The 18,016-nt window shown below is 40.3% G+C and overlaps 1 protein-coding gene across 2 annotated transcripts; it reads left to right on the top strand.

Annotated features, from left to right (window-relative positions):
- Positions 1 to 5,059: 5,059 nt before the first annotated feature.
- On the top strand, positions 5,060 to 17,891 carry LOC136429373 (peptidyl-prolyl cis-trans isomerase-like 4). 2 transcript variants are annotated; one of them, XM_066419215.1, is made up of 13 exons: positions 5,060 to 5,234; positions 7,191 to 7,258; positions 7,531 to 7,595; positions 7,805 to 7,922; positions 9,083 to 9,225; positions 10,241 to 10,343; positions 10,890 to 11,006; positions 12,464 to 12,588; positions 13,107 to 13,173; positions 14,279 to 14,381; positions 15,815 to 15,884; positions 16,167 to 16,263; positions 17,099 to 17,891. In XM_066419215.1, the coding sequence occupies exons 1-13, from the start codon at positions 5,165 to 5,167 to the stop codon at positions 17,474 to 17,476; spliced, it is 1,524 nt and encodes a 507-aa protein (XP_066275312.1). In that variant the 5' UTR covers positions 5,060 to 5,164; the 3' UTR covers positions 17,477 to 17,891. The 2 variants fall into 2 exon arrangements, with proteins under 2 accessions (XP_066275312.1, XP_066275315.1); XM_066419218.1 differs by lacking the exons at positions 5,060 to 5,234; positions 7,531 to 7,595.
- Positions 17,892 to 18,016: the final 125 nt, after the last annotated feature.

The following is an 18,016-nucleotide window of genomic DNA, read 5'->3' as shown; positions in this document are numbered from 1 at the left end:
ATCACCTCGTGTTTAAAATGTCTTCTGATAACGTCTGGACAGTGCGGATAGAGACTGGGACTTGGAGATAATAATGTTGCAGATGTGGTCAGTGTAAACTGGTGGGTATTGACTAGTTTTTGCGCGTGCTGAATTCAGAGCGAGGATAAACAGATGCTAAAGCCCGCCAAAAGGACGTTATCAGAAGAGTCCAAAATGCATTCTTGCGTGTGACGGCATCACACACAGGCGCCGCCGTGACTTAAGACTCGAGTTCGGTGAACCCGCCTGGCTGTAAGACAACCTTTCTCAAGTTTGCTAATCCGTCATGGGGTGGTAACGTAAACAATAGCTAGCTTGGCACAGAGCAAGGGTCTTGACGTTCCTTATTAGATCAGACAACACCTTGTGGGCACGTCCTCGTGTTTAGGATGTTAATCAGCAGACATGAACCTGACTACACAACCATATGGTACGTACGGAGCCGAAAAATTCGCTATCACAATGTTCCTGTTGCTCCTTTCACACATATAGAGAGAAAGGAACACAACAACAGACCATGACAACAAAAAAGGAGAGCACTTGTAAGAAAAGAAGAATATTTTTAATATTGATATCCGACAGATGTTGCATTCCGCTGACAGTATGCTCTTTCTTGGCAATGCGCCTGACCGAACTTCAATAACCAGGATGTTTTGACAACAGTTTAAAGGACACTCGGCAGCCATAACACCTTGTATTCTTTGTCCGGAATGTGGTGATAGCTATCTTTTCGTTAATTAGCTATCACACGAAGGAGTTGTGAGAACTTGGGGGTCATTTACGGGTCGCAGCGAGCGCGCAACGAATGCTAATTTGTCGAACCCAGGGCTCGTCGAGCGCTCAACAATCGCTGCCACTGCTGAACGGGCTCAGTAGTAATATAGAGACATTCTGTTAAGTTAATCACGAAGTGTATTTGGTAGTTTTCGTGAATATTATCATCATTCAAATTCGGTTTTACATCCATGAATCATATTCAAATTCAAATCATTGAAAAAATCAATGGTCGTGGAAATAATAGCAATAAATCTACATGCCTACATTCAGACTTACTCGCCCACCATCCAGGTGTACTCTCAGGATTTAGCATGAATATGATTTATGATACACATTTTTTAAACGTCAGCAGAGGGCCTTCGTTTCTTGTGTATTTTACCCTTTCCCCACACCAGTACATGATGACAATGATAGTAATATGCTTCTTGCCGCCATTTTTAGGCAGGGGTAGCGCGAGTGAACTTACGTCATCTGAGTAAACAATACAGTAAGATGGGTTTAGGTTTTACCGTTGACACGTTTTCTTTACTTCTTTCTTATTAGTACTCCGGTAACTGAGATGCGTTAACGTAGATTGGTTGAGGTAACGCTAGTTCACTTAAATCCACAGGGATACATGTAACCGGGATTTTAAAAAACGAGCTATTCAGGGATATATACTTTTTAATAATAACTTAATTGCAAGTTCATGCCCGAAGGCTAATTGCAGACAAACAAGTACATGGAAATACATGGGAATCGATATAGTTATCTAGTCTACAATGAAAGTTTTATGTTAACTAAGGTTGACTATGGTTGGGTTTGACTTCTTTTTTGAAGGCAATGGAAAATGAAGCGATCCACGTTTTGTATCGTAAGTGGGTTGGTTGATTTTAGTAGTAAGATTGATATTTGTAAGTTAGTCAAATGGTGAAAGCTAGGGGAATTAACGGAAGCTGTTTTAAATAATTCGTTTTAAATAATACTAGATGCAACATCAGTAATATTGTCAGAAATTATCGGCAAAACAATAAACGATCCTTTTTTCTGTTATTTATCAATATCATCGATTACCTTTGTCACAGATGCTGTCGTGAACACATTAGACTGTGCAAGATGTGTAGCTATGATAACAGGAAGACCCATTGGTGGTCAGAGACACCAGACATCTGTTACTGATTAGTTGGCAATAAAGCGGATAGACACCCGTCTGTCCAGATCAGTTCTCACAAGGCAAGCTAGGAGTAAAGACCGCAATCCTTGCTCTCCCTAGCTAGTGCCCTTGGCTACTCTAACACATGCTATGCAAACTATAGCAGTCCTGTTGATACAGAAACAATTTTAGAGGACCGCACGTGGCGTTGAGACATGCGGCATTTCTGTGGCGGCAAAACGGTGCACACCACAAAAGTGACGAAAGGGTTTCGAGGAGCTGAGTTTGGGTTCACATTTCTCATAAAGTGCTTCGAACTGACATAGAATACTGACATGTCTGAAAAGCACGTGAATTTGTGTGTTTTTGGTGAAAATTGAGTTTGGCTCCGAGCCTTCTTTCCGCATATTCATCCGCGTTGATGGTGAAGTGCCCCATTGCCTGAGATTGACCTTTGTAGCGTTCTGTGGGTGATGTTGCTATGCCTCGCGCCGTGGATGATAAAAAGATTCTTAGTACCAGAATTTTCTTTAGAATTGGCTCGATTATTCCCCAGGGTTTTTCTCTTTTTGGCAACATTAGTCGTTTATGACGAAGAAATCGTTTCTACGGGTTTTATCCTACGAAAAAATGCAGAATTTTGCGCATCATTTTTGACTTGAAAAGAATGTTGTTTTTTTTCCTTCTGATTTACCAAAATTAGAGAGGTTGAAGAAACAAAACACAGTTGGTCTTGTAGCAGAATGGATATGCTTTCATCCCATACACAGTTGATTTGCTTCAGTATAATTCCCTGGAAGAGACGATACCTAGACTTGAGGGTTTTCAGCCTCCAATTCACTCTCTCACTCTCTCCCATAGCTTAGTCAGCCGTCTGGGCAGCATGGCTCTCAGTGAAAGCTCTCCACTGCTGGCGGTCTTCCGCCAGTCTGGTCATCTGGTTGGCTGAATGACCGGTCCACTCCTTTAGATCTGTGATCCACGACCTACGGGGACGTCCCCGCGGCCGCGCACCCTCCGCTTTTTTCTGAAGGATTGTGTAAGACCTAGACACATGCCCGAACCACTAAAATTGAAACCCCCAATAAACTGGGGTGTGCCCCCATAACCGTAGTTCAAATCATCCAATGACGACGTCAGTCTGTTCCATTCTGGGGTGCAAAGTTTTTGACGTCGTCGTCTTCGAATGTAGTTATCGAAACTTGGCTGCACTTCCAACATAGTCTGCTATAAGTCGCTGCTGTATTGTACGTTTGGGGTCGAGTTCAATGCGTAGTTGATGGATCCGTATGATATTTGGTATGTATCTATGTATGTACGTATGTACGTACGAAGGTACATGTAGGTGTCTCTTCCTATGGTACTGCAACAGAACATCCACCTTTTATATGTCGGGCTTGAATATGTGTAATGATTATGAAGGTCTCTCAGTTACATTGTGCTTCTTTGTTCACTATATTGAATATTCTTGTGGTTGCACAAATCTGAATGATATGATGTTGAAAATTACAGTGGCCAGGTACATTTCTATCAGTTTAACGGGATTTGTTTGATAACTTTGGCCGAAATCTAAAAATGAAACATACATGACGAGCCTAAATCTTCTCCGAACCGCATCAGAAGCACAAATTCTCTACGCCTTACAGTCAAACTTGCATCCAACAACCAGTCAAGGGACCAAGGAAATATGGTTGTTGAGTGGAGTTGGCTGTTGGATAAAACTGGGGTCGGTTTGCTGATTTTGTGGGCATAAATGAGGCTGCATAAATACTTCGCACGAATAGCACTTATCTTCCTGTTATGCATATAAAATTACAAGACAAGTGAAGAAATACAGTATATACAAGAAAAAACAAACTAAACTGTTATAGTGTTTTCTCATTAATTATGCAAATGAGGTCTTCATTTGCATAATTGATATCTATTAATATTTCTCTCTTCTTCAGTAACATATGTCACATGTTTGAGAGTCCTATCGTGGAATTTGGCGGATGTGTAAACTTTCCTCCTTAATTATGCAAATTGAATACCAATTTCCTTAATAAGTATCTAATCATGTTCATCATCACTCAAGTTATCTACTTACCAAAAATCATGACCATCCATCAGGCCCTTCTTGAGTTATTCCATTTCAAAGTCTGAAGCGAAATCTGCTCCTGCAGTTCCAAAAAAGCTGCTAGGGGGCCTAAACCTAGACCACTCACTATCTGTTCAAAGAGCTATCTACCACTAAAAAATCAGGACCATATCATGTCCAGAACACGAGATATCGAAACAGGAAGTTTCGCTGCAGTACCGTAACAAGCCGCTAGGGGACCCAAAATCTAATCATTACCATGTCTCATCAAGACCTACCCACCTACCAAATATCAAGACAATCCATCCAAGTCTTCTCGAGTTACTAGTATGCTGTACGTTACATACATACATAAATACAAACGCTACCCTCTGCATAACCTTCTTGGCGAAGGTAATAAACGTTAACATAACAAAAGATTTTTCGGGTACATGTACAAAACCTTTGTTGTACTTACAATGAATGTTTACATTGAGATTCGTGTCTCCATTCTTCTACATTTGTTGCTACATTTAAATTCACTTTGTTCTAACTTTGTTGCTACATATACACAGGCTTGCTGTCGACTGTAGAATCTTTTATTGAAATGCCCGCTGGACTGATTGCCGCTGTCAATCATTTTTGTTGTTGAATGGAGTGTAAAATCTACACAGTATGACCCCTGAGGCCCATGAGGAAGTGGTTGCTGGTTGAAGCCTGCAGTTGGTTGCTTGAAAGAGTTTACTTACTATGTAAAATGGGACGGGACTGTCTGAATGTGGTTGTTGACAAGAGTTGGTTGTAGGATACAGTTGGTTGGATGGACAAGTTTGACTGTATTAGCATATCGATGAAAGATGGTTGGCGTCATTAGAAAAAAATAGTCGACCCACCAATACGAATCTTTCTCCATTTTAGAAATTCCATTCTTCAAATTATTGAACAACAATTATGACAATATTTTACGTTACAATACCATTAGACTATGGTACTGTATCCAACGGTCGATTGAATGAAAATATGTGACTGCATTGTCGATGTGATCTGCTAGGAGTCGCTGCAGCACTGCAAAGAGCAAGCTCGGATTACTACCGCGCGTGTGGGGTCGAGTTCAAAATTTACTCTCCCCCAAAAAAGGCAGTTCGTGAACGTCTGAAGGCTTTTGACGGTTATGTAAGATGGCAGTTATCTTGGAGACAACTCTTGGGGACCTCACCGTAGATCTGTTCACCGAGGAAAGGCCTAGAAGTGAGTGTAATATAATTTTATAACCGTCCGTGTGGGGTGGGGTGGGAGGGGGGCGGTAGTGTTATGTACTGCCGACGTTACGTTTGAGTGTCGTTTTTGCACGGTTTTACTATAAATCGTACCCCAAGCTGGCTACTTTGTAGGTAGATATAGATGTAATATTCACATTTGGACGGGGTTTACGTTCACTTAAATTGCAAACCAAACCAACAAGATTGGCAACATAAAAAGATGTTGCCATGGCGACGGTGGTCTCTGTTAACGTTTTCGTTTTTAGCCCACATGCAAATAAGGACCTCGCATAAATCATATCAGTCGATCACCTTCTCTATCAAATTAACAAAAGTTGTCAAGTGTATGAAAATCTTGTTTTCACAAAAAAATATCAAACCATTTCTTCATAAATTATGTAAATGAGGCCCTCTATGCAAGATTTGTGTCTAATAGTGGCCAAATTTACTTAACTTCCAAATGGTGCAAAAATGAAATCCCCATCATTTACCACTATGGATTTATAGTATTTTGTCATTGATTATGTAAATTAAGTATCAATTTGCATGATTGATATCTATTGATGTTTATCTCTTTCGTAGTTACATATGTCATGTGTTTGAGAGTCCTATAATAGAATGCAGCTGATTTATTAACTGTCCTCATTAATTATGCAAATCAGATATTGATTTGCATAATTGGCATATGATTATGTAAATCATCACTTAAGCTATCTACACACCAAAAATTATGATGATCCGTCATCCCCTTCTTGCGTTATTCTCTTTCGAAGTTTGAGTCAAAATCAGCTCCTGCAGTTACAAAAAAAGGCCGCTAGGGGGTCCAAATCTACAGGACATATTTTCCTAACAAAGAGCTATCCACCACTTAAAAATCATGACTATAGCATGTTCAGAAGACAAGATTTAAAAAGTGAAAGTTCCCCTGCAGTACCATAGAAAGTCGCTAGGGGGCCCAAAATCCAATCATTATAAGGTCTCCCACAGACCTACCCACCTACAAAATATGAAGACAATACATCCAGGCATTCTTGAGTTATCGTCCCATGGACTTTCACATTCCTGTACAATTCCTAGAATTCTTGCAATCTGCACACAATATAGTAAAAATTTGGCTCGCCCCTGAGGCGTCGCCAAAAATATCTGTCTGCCTGCCAAAATCTCATAAGCCACAAGCCCTACCTTACATCTGCTTGGAGATGAGGTCTCTAGACATATCATGATTGTAAAAAAATGCGACTTTTCGACAGGTTTTTTTTTACAATTTTATTTTGGGTCTACAAAGCCACACCGATTTTATTTTTTGCTTGTCGAATTTTTTTCACAAAAGAAATTGGAGCGACAGGGCGAAAAAAAATGTAACAAATTTTTTTTGCAAACATTCTGGGGTGAGGATAAGGGTTTACATACCATAAAGAATAAGAGGATTATTTAAGTTTCAGCTTTGTATGGCTCATTTTATGTAATAAACTCTCTTTCTTTAATCTTGTACTACAATTTCAGGGACAAACTTGTAACCTTTTGCTATATCATATGTAATATATGGATCGATATAATTGAGAAATAGCTTCGATAAATGTAAAATTATAACTTATGATCAATGTGACCACACTTTTTTAGGTATGTGCCGGCCTTTGTCATCTATTTTGGTGGCAGTTTTACAACTGAACAAGTAGTAAAATCGTGATTAAAAATTTCTGAAGGGCAATAGTGACCCAATTTTTTTTTTCAAAATGGGAAAACAGGACCGGCTATTCTGTATACACTGTTTACAGTAACGTTAAATGTTTCTTGTCATCAAGATCAATTATTGGAAAGGACATATTTAACTTTTAAGTCTGGTCAGACAGGTCAAAGTTGGCTACCTAGAACCAAAGAAGGCAAAGAAGTTACCTTTATTATATATATAACGTTATTTACAATGTTGAGAAATGTTCACTTTCAGCATGTCTAAACTTCCTCAAACTGTGCAAGACGAAATACTACAACTTCTGTCTCTTCCACTCAGTACAGGTGAGAAATCTAAAGTTATCAATAAAAATCATGTCTTATTATTAATTAACGTTATCATTTAAATATATCTTATTCAAGTTATTGTGAGATTTTAGCCCTGTGGACCAAATTGTATCTTAATTGTGATGGTGAAATATCATGTACTAGTAGAAACTTTAGAAAGAATCAATATTGCATTTTGGGGAAATTGTCTAGTTTTATTCCTTATCACTGATCAACTGTTGGTTAAACGATAACAATGTGGAACTTTTTAAATATTTGATTATTTTCAGAGGAACTTCATGGTTCAAACGGGAGATCCCACTGGCAAAGGGAGGGGAGGGGAGTCTATCTTTTGGTAATCATAAAGTTTTTAATTTGCACGTTACTTTTGTGTGCTTTGAGTAACAAAATAAAAGCAAAGTTAGAAATACATCAATGTTGATCTGCTTTTATCTAGATTTGTAGGCATTAATGTAAAATAATGTCCCGTAAACAGGGCCTTCTGATTGTTCAACAACATCTGGCTATATGATATTATGTTTCTTGACGTTGTTTTCTGGACAGCAAGTTGTACGGAGACCAGGCGCGGTTTTTCGAAATGGAGACGAACCCCCGACTGAAGCACCGGAAAGTCGGCACGGTCTCGATGGTCAACAATGGCGGCAACATGCACGGATCCCAGGTACGATGAAATTGCGTTCAGCAAGTTTTTAAAAGTTTGCTTATGTTTGTTTATATGGGTTTAGGCCACACCAATTTAATTTCTTGGTTAAAGGATTTTTATTTCTGATTTTAGCAACAACAAAAAATCATTAAAACAGAAGGCTGGGGTGAAAACTTGCACCTGACCCTGTTCACTCCCTGAAATTGTGTTCACCAAAGTACAAACTTTCCTCTGAGATTCTGTTTTCATGTTGACTTTCCAATCTAGTATTTTTTTTTAGAATTCCATTAACCATGGACCATTAAAATGGTGTGGCCTTATCACAACATGAAAAGGAGGGCAAAACACTTAAACAGGTGCACCTTTACAAGTAAGTGCCCTGCACACACTTAAAATAACATCAACAGTACAATACATAGTAACAAAATCAACTATATCTACAGTTATACAAAGCAGTTCATGTGAAATAGTGAAGTATAATCCGGATATACAATTAAAGAATATATCATAAGCTTGTGTAATGTTGTACTAGCACACTTACCCTGTTGTGAACAAAGCACAGGTACGATGAATTGCGTACAGCAAGTTTCTTGAAAGCTTGCCTCACGTTTTACCCTTATCATGCTGTGAACTGTTTCCTGATTAGACTTCTTGTTGCAAAGCCAACGTTTGGCAAAGATTATTATGAGAGCAGACGTTTTACTTATATGCTTGTAAAACTCTGTAACATTTATTGTTGAATCATAAATGTATTTCTTCTTAAAAACATTATTGCATTCTGACTATCTGAGTACTGTGATAGTTAACTCTCACCTCTATAATAATAATGTCCCTGTGGTGTAGTGGTCTGCGCCTTCTGCCTCTCACCACATCTGGTTCAAATTACTTGGACCAGAAGGACTGGGGTTCAAGCCCCAGGTAGGACACCTCTGGACAAGAGGTTGAGTCATACCAAAGACTTTATAAAAATGGTACATACTTCTGAAACAGTATGGAAGTTAAACACACTTCACTGCCAGTGGATTAGCCCCCTGCTACAGTGATTGCACCACAGTGTGGCACAGGGCTATGAAACGGAGATGGGCACCGCCCTATACATCAATAATGGTGTGGGATGATTTTAACTTTTAACTGGAATAAAAGTACCACCCGGACAAATCTTTAAAATGTTTTCCTAGTTCCTGATCACGACGCGGGAGGACGTTGACTACCTGGACGGCCAGCACACCGTGTTCGGCGAGGTGAGCGAAGGTGACGACGTCCTGGCGAAAATTAATGAAGCTATTTGTGATAACGAGCACAGACCGTACCAGGACATCAGGTTGGTTTCACAGGAATTTTACCCAAACTTATAACAGTTTTTGTGGCTGTCAATGTGTGTGAGTGTGCACGTGTGTGTGTGTGTTTTTGTGTGTGCATGCATATGTGTGTGTGCACACGTGTGTATGTGTGTGTGCACGTATGTGTGTGCACACGTGTGTGTGCATACATGTATATGTGTGTGTGTGTATGTGTGCACACGTGTATGTGTGTGCGTCTGTGTGCATGTGTATGTATGTATGTGTATGTGTGTGTGTGTGTGTGTGTGTGCGTGCGCATGTCTGTGTGTGGTAGCAAAGAAAGGTCCTGTGCCCCCATGCCCTTACCATGCGCCCCGTTACGCTGGGGAGCAAATTCTCTGACAAGCACAAAATTCTGATTGACCAGGGATGCTACTAGGTCACATGAGGCCACAGTCTTCAACTGTGACCTGTCTGACAGTAATTTCCCCCTCAGGAAGCCTTAGAAATAAGTAACTTTAATGCACAACAATTGTACAAGGTACAAAGTATGGCATTCACTGGTACATAGATAACATTCTATTAGGCTAATCAATCTATCTTATACAATATGATGTACAGTAGTAGTATGGGATGACAATTGGATTTTACAATCATTGGAGGAGTTTAAAACGTCTAGACATTCTTTGATATATTTTCCAATGTATATCATGCAGGGGTAATGTCACATATCATTATGAACTTAATTTGCTATTCAATTTCAAGTCCATTGAGATAAATCCTCACAGGTAAATCCGACGATAGCATTATATAGTGAATTATGTATATCAAAATATAAGACATACAATCAAAAAGTAGTGTCTCATGTTGCAATAAACACCGTGGAAGGGTGGAACTCACACCGTCCCCTCCTTCGGACGCTCTGCTTCCTTGCAATTTCTCCACACAATGTTTTCTAGACACTTGACATCTCAGAAGCTTCGAAAGCCGCAAACTGTTTGTGTCAGGTTTAGTTCAAAGACTTTACCAGTGACCCTCCGCCATTTTGTTTCCCAGAATCAACCACACCGTCGTGCTTGACGACCCGTTCGACGACCCCGCGGGATTGGCCGACCACATCCCGGATCGCTCGCCGGAACCCACCAAGGAACAGCTGGAGGTAGGAGGAGGGGTGTCAGTTTTAAGTTTGTTGATAAAACAAATTCAATGTAGGTTTTAAAACCTTCCAAGCACTAGTAGTAGCACCATTGATAAATTTGTATTGAAGATCCTAGATTTGTGTGCTGGTTTTTCATGGAGTAGTGTACCTTCATCGAGAATGTTATCATTTTGGTACCACTGTGTATGTATGTGTTTCTGTGTATTTCTGTGTGTGTCTCTGTGCATCTGTGTGTGTGTGTGTTTGTGTGTACTGTGTTTCTGTGTGTGTGTGTGTGTGTGTGTGTTTCTGTGTGTGTGTGTGTATGTGTGTGTGTGTTTCTGTGTGTGTGTGTGTGTATGTGTGTGTGTTTCTGTGTGAGTGTGTGTATGTGTGTGTGTTTCTGTGTATGTGTGTGTGTGTCTGTCTGCGTCTATGAACACTATACCTTATGAATGCCTTCAGTTGGTGGATTGTCTTGATATATTTTTCAACTAAAATAACACAAAAGAAATTCCCCTCAAATCAATTTACAGTGAATTAATGATTTGATGAATGTGTTCCCAGAGCGGGCGAATCGGAGCAGACGAGGCGATCGATGATGCGGAGGGGCGGAGTCAGGAGGAGGTGGAGGAGATGCTGGAGGAGAAGGAGGCCAAGGCTCACACGCAGATCCTCGAGATGGTCAGCACAGATTCTTCTTCTAGTCTTCTTAAGTTTAACTTTAATTAAAAGATAAGTCCGATAATTAAGTACCGTAAAATTCCTATTTACGTACGCACCCCTCCTAACGTACGCACCCCCGATTTGGGGACGATTGCGGGCCTAACTCAGTGAGTTGAAATGTTCAGGGGAAAAACCCTCCTCTCCAGCATTTCGGTGGATAGTTAGTTAGAGGTTGACATGATCATCCTTCCGATGATGTTTACCGAGAAAATGTTTTCTGGGTAGAAAATGTCAAAGAATTCAAATATATGTATTATTTATTTTTTATTAGTGATTGATTGCGTGGTAGCATTCCACACTTCATTTGCATGAAGATGTACCGTACTCTCAAGCTGATATGCGATTTTTCCGAGGAAGAACCCCTCCTAACGTTTGGCGTCGGCCTGGAGCACCTGCTTGCGACTTGAAAAGTTTAAAAAGTGCGTACTTAAATAGGGATTTTACGGTACATAACAAGTTTGAACTTTTAGCAAATGTTAAAAGTTTGTCTTAAACCTCAGCTTTAACATTTGCTAGCATATCAAGGATGTCTTGTTCCGCATCTTTTTGTTGCATTGGCGATGTGGTTCGTTACACTCATCCACTTTTCTTGACGGACTACATGCACGCAATGGAAAAGAATTGTTACAAATAGGGGTGGATACCGGTTCGGCTTGATAAGGTCCAAGTCCAAGTTTAGGTCCAGAGATTTAGGTTCAGGTCCGGACCTGAACCTGGACCTGATCCTGTCCAGTTGATGTTTAGTTTTATTAGACCAATATTAAGCATAGAGGATTAATACATACACGCACGACTATAAAAGTTTCATGGTGCGAAGACTTTCAGGACAAACCAGTGTTTGATATTTAAATGTTGCACTTATTCTAAATGCCTTTTTGGTCAGAGGGGAGACTCAAAATGCTTCTTATCAAACAAAATAGAAAGATATATTTGTACTTTGTTCAGGGTTTTTTTTTGGACTCAGGTTTTTGGCTTTCAGGTTTTTGGACTCGGTTCTTGGATGTTATAAAGGTCTGAATCAGGTCCAGCGAACCGATATCCAGCCCTAGTGACAAACACTACATGTGAAATGCTTATGGTATATGAGTGGTACAGACATACCCCTTCTTATTCTTAACTGTTGACGTATGATAACAGAACAATCGGTCTATTCTAAGATTCTTCTGTTGCGCTGGTAGGTTTAACTTTAAGTAGTAGATAAATTCGATAAGTACAAGACAAGTTAAAGGTTTAAGACAAACTTTAACATTTGCTAGCATATCTAGGATGTTTTGTCTCCCATCTTTTGCAAATGTGTTGTTATGAATATGAGCAAGAAAAGTTTGTAGGTTGCAGTTTAAAACCCCTTTCTTTACTGTCAAACTTTGATAACAGAACGATCGATCTAATCTAAGATTCTACTGTTGCGCCGGTAGGTTGGCGACCTCCCCGAGGCAGACGTAGCGCCCCCTGACAACGTGCTGTTTGTCTGCAAGCTGAACCCCGTAACCCAGGACGACGACCTCGAGGTCATCTTCTCCAGGTTCGGGGAGATCAAATGGTGAGTTCAGAATGATTGTTTGGCATCGCCTCAGGGATGGAGCCTATAAGTATTGTGTAGTATTGGATCATTTATGCAAGTATAAAACTAAAAGCTCTTTTTTTAACCTTCTCACAGTTGCCTAACCCTCTAACCAGGACAAATTAAGCAGGAAGAAAGTTAAGTTAATTTTGAAAATAATTTTTTTGTTTGTGGACAGTAGTATGCAATGTAACTCTAGATCTGTGTATTTAGTATGTGGTCAGGACTAAAGTGTCAGGAAAACGAATTACAAGGCCTCCTAGCGGCTTCTACATGTAGTTGTATGGTACTGCAGCAGAACTTCTGTTTTTTTGTATCTCATGATCTGAAAGATTCTTTGCAGCAGATAGCTCTATCTAGGGCTTCGGGAAGAAGTGGTATAGGCTTTGAGCCCCCTAGCTGCATTTGTTGAACTGCAGTTTAGGTCTGGTTACTAAACCTGCCCTGGTCTGTTTGATGTACATGTTATGAATATTCATGTTCTGTTGCCATGGCAGCTGTGAGGTCATCAGGGACCAGAAGACAGGGGACTCCCTCTGCTATGCCTTTGTGGAGTTTGAGAAGGTAGGTGTATCTTTTATTTTTGTAGTCTTTCAATCAATAACTTGTACCAGTGGACTGGCCCCATGCTATCATCATCGGCATTAGCTCATGGCCGAGCATTGTATCCGTATCAGATAGACGGCTGCCTCATCAAGGTTAACACTGTTCTTGGGTGAAAGTGTCTGGTGTGGCTGCCCAAGCCCAGGGCAGTGTGGAAGAGTCGAGGGCATTTTGTACAGCGCAGGGTGGGTGGAGAGCGAGGCTGGAGGAGCCGCTCTTTACGTCTCTGTCGCTTGGTTTTTTCTTTGTGTCTGCGCTGGTTTTCCATGTAGTCTGTCCCCAGTGTGATACTACGCCTCTCCCATGCTATAGTGCACATGTATTTGCTGTACAGCTTAAGCAAGGGCTATTGAAACCAACTGAAGATGGGTATCACCATAAACACTATATATGCCAATAGGTGCAGGAAGGATGTAAACTTTTTCAGTAAGCTGAAAGTTGGTCTTTCCAAAATAATACAGTAACTGCACGAGCATATACGGGTGCTGCATGATAGAAGTACATTGTACCTTGACTTTGAAACTTTGTAAAACAAGTAGCAGCGATTCAGCCGAAGATGAACTCCACTTAGATAGGTAGCGTGCTTAGTCCAGTGGTTAGCGATGTTGCCTCTGGAACTAGAAGCCCCGGGTTCGATCCCGGCTGTGTCGCTCACCCGACATGCACACGTAACCTTTAAAGATCGCAGTCCTTAGGACGGGACGTTAAGTCGTGGTCCACTGTTTATTGTGCTTGTCTAAAAGAGCTAGGGGAATTTCCCCGGTACAATGAACCTGTAAATACTGTACATAGCATCTGTCTTCTCTGTCACGACCAGTGTAAGATTAGCTCATCTGTTCATTAATTTCATTTGAGCTAAACTGGTTCGAGATCCCTTTCCTTTCCACTTCTTATTAACATGTCCCAAGTACTGTACTGTATATTGAGGAAAGACAGAAGCTTATGAGCGTAATCACTAGCCATACATTGTACCTGTTACTGTAACAGTTGTTGTGCAATAAAGTTTGATTTGTTGATTAATTGATTGATTGATTGATTAATCAATACTCCAATGAACTCCCCCCAGCCGGAGGCTTGCGAGGAGGCGTACTTTAAGATGGACAACGTTCTGATCGACGACCGGCGGATCCACGTCGACTTCAGCCAGTCCGTGTCCAAGGTCTGGAAAGGTTCGTTCCTTTGCTGTCAGCGTCCTGTACAGAGAACGTTATTCAGCACTGCTGCTAAGCTGAGGTCATGGTAACAGCAAAGATTTTGTTTTTTTAGTACTTGTATGTTACAATGTCATGTATAATATTTATCTTTTTCAATTTTCAGATTGTATACAATGGATTCCTCTTTTTTGGCACTACCTCAGGGGCAGGGCCTTTTTATCCTTTGTATTCTATGTCAAGTATGATTGTATAATGCTACATGCTAAGGTATAGGAGGTATTGTTGACTAGTTATAGTAATCCTATACATATACATCAATTGCAGTCTCAGCTATAAAAAACACATTAAAAAACAGTGTTATCACGGCCTTCCCAAGAATGTCTTGAACACCTGGATGTCTGAAGTGTGCATTAGAGCTGTGTACCTAAAAAGATTTTAGGTACAGGTACAGGTTCACGGGTTTAACTACAGGTCCTGACCTAAACCTGTACCTAAACTACTGGTTCAGAAAATGGTACATTTTCGATAAGTACAAAAGCATGTTTGAACTGTCTGGTAACAACATAATATTCAAAGGTATTATTTTGAATTACAAAAACACAGATGAAAATTTGACTTGAGCCTTGCAAATGTGTTTTCTGTGCTGGAGTATAGTATAGATGTGGCTTTAGTGCACGGCCATGGTAATTTCATAGTGATTTTAGCTGTCAAAGTGGCCATCCCCTGAGTCAGGCTTGACCTGATTAGTACTGGTCCAGTACCGGTCCACCAGGGTTCAGGTATTTTGGACCTCAGTCCTGTACCTAATTGATTGTACCCGGTACTGTATCGATATAGTGTACCGGTACACAGCTCTAGTGTGCATACTTTGGGGATTACTGATGCTGCATTAGTAATATCTATTAAAACTCTCTTTAAACTTTTATTCAATTTTTTGATGTGATGGAGTACCCAATAGAATTTATGAGAGTTAGCAATGAAAAAAGAGATTGTTTGGTAATTATCATTTCTGTCTAGGAGTGGATAACGGTTCGGCTTAATAAGGTCCAAGTCCAAGTTTAGGTCCAGAGATTTAGGTTCAGGTCTGGACCTGAACCTAGACCTGATCCTGTCCAGTTAATGTTTTGTTTTATTAGACTAATATTAAGCATAGAGAATTAATACTGACACGCACGACTATAAAAGATTCTTGGTACAAACACTTTCAAGATACACCAGTGTTTGATATTTGAATGTTACACTTATTTTAAATGCCTTCTTTGTCAGAGGGGAGACTCAAAACACTTTTCATCAAACAAAATAGAAAAATATGTTTGTACTTTGTTCAGTTTTTTTTGGACTCAGGTTTTTGGCTTTCAGATTTTTTGGACTCAGTTCTTGGATGTTATTAAGGTTCGAATCAGGTCCAGCAAACCAGTATCCACCCCTATTTCTGTCCTTATCAACAGGTGGTCCTAATGCACCCAAAGGTGGTCAGAAGTCCAAGTTTGAACTGAAGGATAAAACCAAGAGAGCTGGGTAAGTAATATAGAAATTCTGTTCCCCTTGAGTAATTTTCCACATGACAAGGAAAAACTGAAAATGGGAAGATATTTTGTGTGGTACATGTAGCCTTGAGTGTACATGTAGTTTGAATGTATTTTGCTTAGCTGTATGTATGTATTCTTTTTATCAGGGCGAAATAACAAATAGTAATAGAAAATAGTCTGCAGGAAGTGTCATCCATAAATATACTTGCTGTGGCCTTACTTAGTGAGGCATACTGTAAGTTTGAAGACTGATGTTTCATACTTCCAACAGCAAACAGTATGATCTGATTCTGGAGGATGAGGATGAGGCAGGACACAGCAAGGAGAAGGGGAGAGATGCTGACACCAGCCAGGACAGGAGGAGCAAGGTACCTCATGCTGCACTGGTACATTGTACCAGGAACTTGCAGTTTAAACTTAGGCTGGGTTGATTTGATTATATTGGTTCCCCTAATGGGTCAGTGAAGTCATGCTTGTCTCGAGCATTGATGTTTCTGGCCTAGGGTGAAGAGATGCTGCTACAGTAACAATTAGTTCAGTGCTTTGATGAGTGGCCCCCTACGGCCTTGCACTGAGCGAGTTCGTTAAAAAAAGATTGATGACATCCTCTGAGGACCCCAAAACTGATGCGAGCGTGCAAATAAAAAAAAAGTTTGGCAAAAAAAAACGGAAGGATGAACAAAACTTAACACACACGGCCACCTTGGCCGCAACAGACAGAAATTGATGTGCACGCGTACATGTATGTCATCCATATAATCATATCAACATGTACATGGCCTTAGAAAGAAGTACTACATATACATGTAAATACCCACCCCCACATCCTAAAAGACAAAACGTAAAATTTGGGCAGATATTCCTGCTGGGGTGTTCTTAATAGATGAGTTTCGCCTTACCACAAAATGTCTACCAGTCCTTTGGGCCAGAAAGCTTTGTTTTAAAGGATACAATTTAAGTCTGTAATTTTTGTTTCATGGCAATCTACAAATCGTCTCAACAGTTTATCATAACATTGTGTTGTTCTCTATCATCAGTCAACGTGCTTTCGCTACGACGGGGTTATACCGCCCTTTTTATGGGGTGACATACCCTTTCGTTAGCTGTCATACAAGACGAGGATAGGCCAATTCTCATGCTGGGTGAATGGTGTAAATCACTGTATGGCTGATACTAGCATAAAACGGTAACCTTGTTTCACAGGACTCAGACAGCAGGTCCAGGCATGACAAACACAAGAAGAAACACAGACGGGACAGCAGCAGCTCCGAGGACGACAGGAGACACCGCAGGAAACACCACAAGAAGGAACGCGACTCGAACACGGACAGGACCGGCGACCGGCGCAGAAGGGATGCCAGCAGCTCCGAAGACGAACAGCGTCACAAGAAGAAGCATCGCAAGCACGATCGCGATTCCGGTGACGAAAGCCAGAAGAAAAGAGACCGAGACAGACACGAAAGAGACCACGATAGACATGAGAGAGACTACGATAGACACAAGCACAGAGAACACAGAAGTAGGAGTAGGGAGAAAGATCTTAAACACAGTAGACATGAGAAGCATAGACACAAACACTAAATGAGAATAAATAATCATATCTGATTTAAAAAATTGGGACCCGTGATTGAAATTTCATAGAACAAAGTGCTTTATTGATCAAGTTTTCCAATTCGAGAAGTCTTTAGCTAGTAAGGCACTTACATCAACTTTTCTCTGGGTGTAAAATTTAAAGGTAAATGCCAAAAATGGCAAGTATTGAAGATGTGGATACTACAATATTACACAGTATAAGGCATCTTATTTTTACCATACTACTTGGCAGCTACTATTTTCTTCACTTGTTAGATATTGATGATAATCAACAAATACTAAATGTATGTGGTCAGTGGTTATCTACAAAAATCACCAATGAGAATTCAAATGTTACATCTCTTGGGGTGCTGAGCCCATGGAAGGAAGTCCTTCTGTAAAATAAAGGGAGGGTTTGCGAGAAGCTCTTGCTTTTTGTCTATTTCAGATGATAGTTTGTGAGAAGCTCTTGCTTTTTGTTTATTTCAGATGATAGATGTTAGCTTTAACTTCTTATGTGTACATGTACCTACATCGTGAAACAATACC

This window comes from Branchiostoma lanceolatum, chromosome 1, assembly GCF_035083965.1.
Source record: "Branchiostoma lanceolatum isolate klBraLanc5 chromosome 1, klBraLanc5.hap2, whole genome shotgun sequence".
Classification (NCBI taxonomy): Eukaryota; Metazoa; Chordata; class Leptocardii; order Amphioxiformes; family Branchiostomatidae; genus Branchiostoma; species Branchiostoma lanceolatum.
This window is presented reverse-complemented; position numbering and strand designations above follow the sequence as displayed.

Excerpts from the sequence above, each read along its gene's own strand:
- LOC136429373 (XM_066419215.1), top strand. The coding sequence starts at position 5,165 with ATGGCAGTTATCTTGGAGACAACTCTTGGGGACCTCACCGTAGATCTG. Across the intron at positions 5,235-7,190 it reads CACCGAGGAAAGGCCTAGAA|CATGTCTAAACTTCCTCAAA; the intron begins GTGAGTGTAATA and ends GTTCACTTTCAG. Across the intron at positions 9,226-10,240 it reads AGACCGTACCAGGACATCAG|AATCAACCACACCGTCGTGC; the intron begins GTTGGTTTCACA and ends TTTGTTTCCCAG.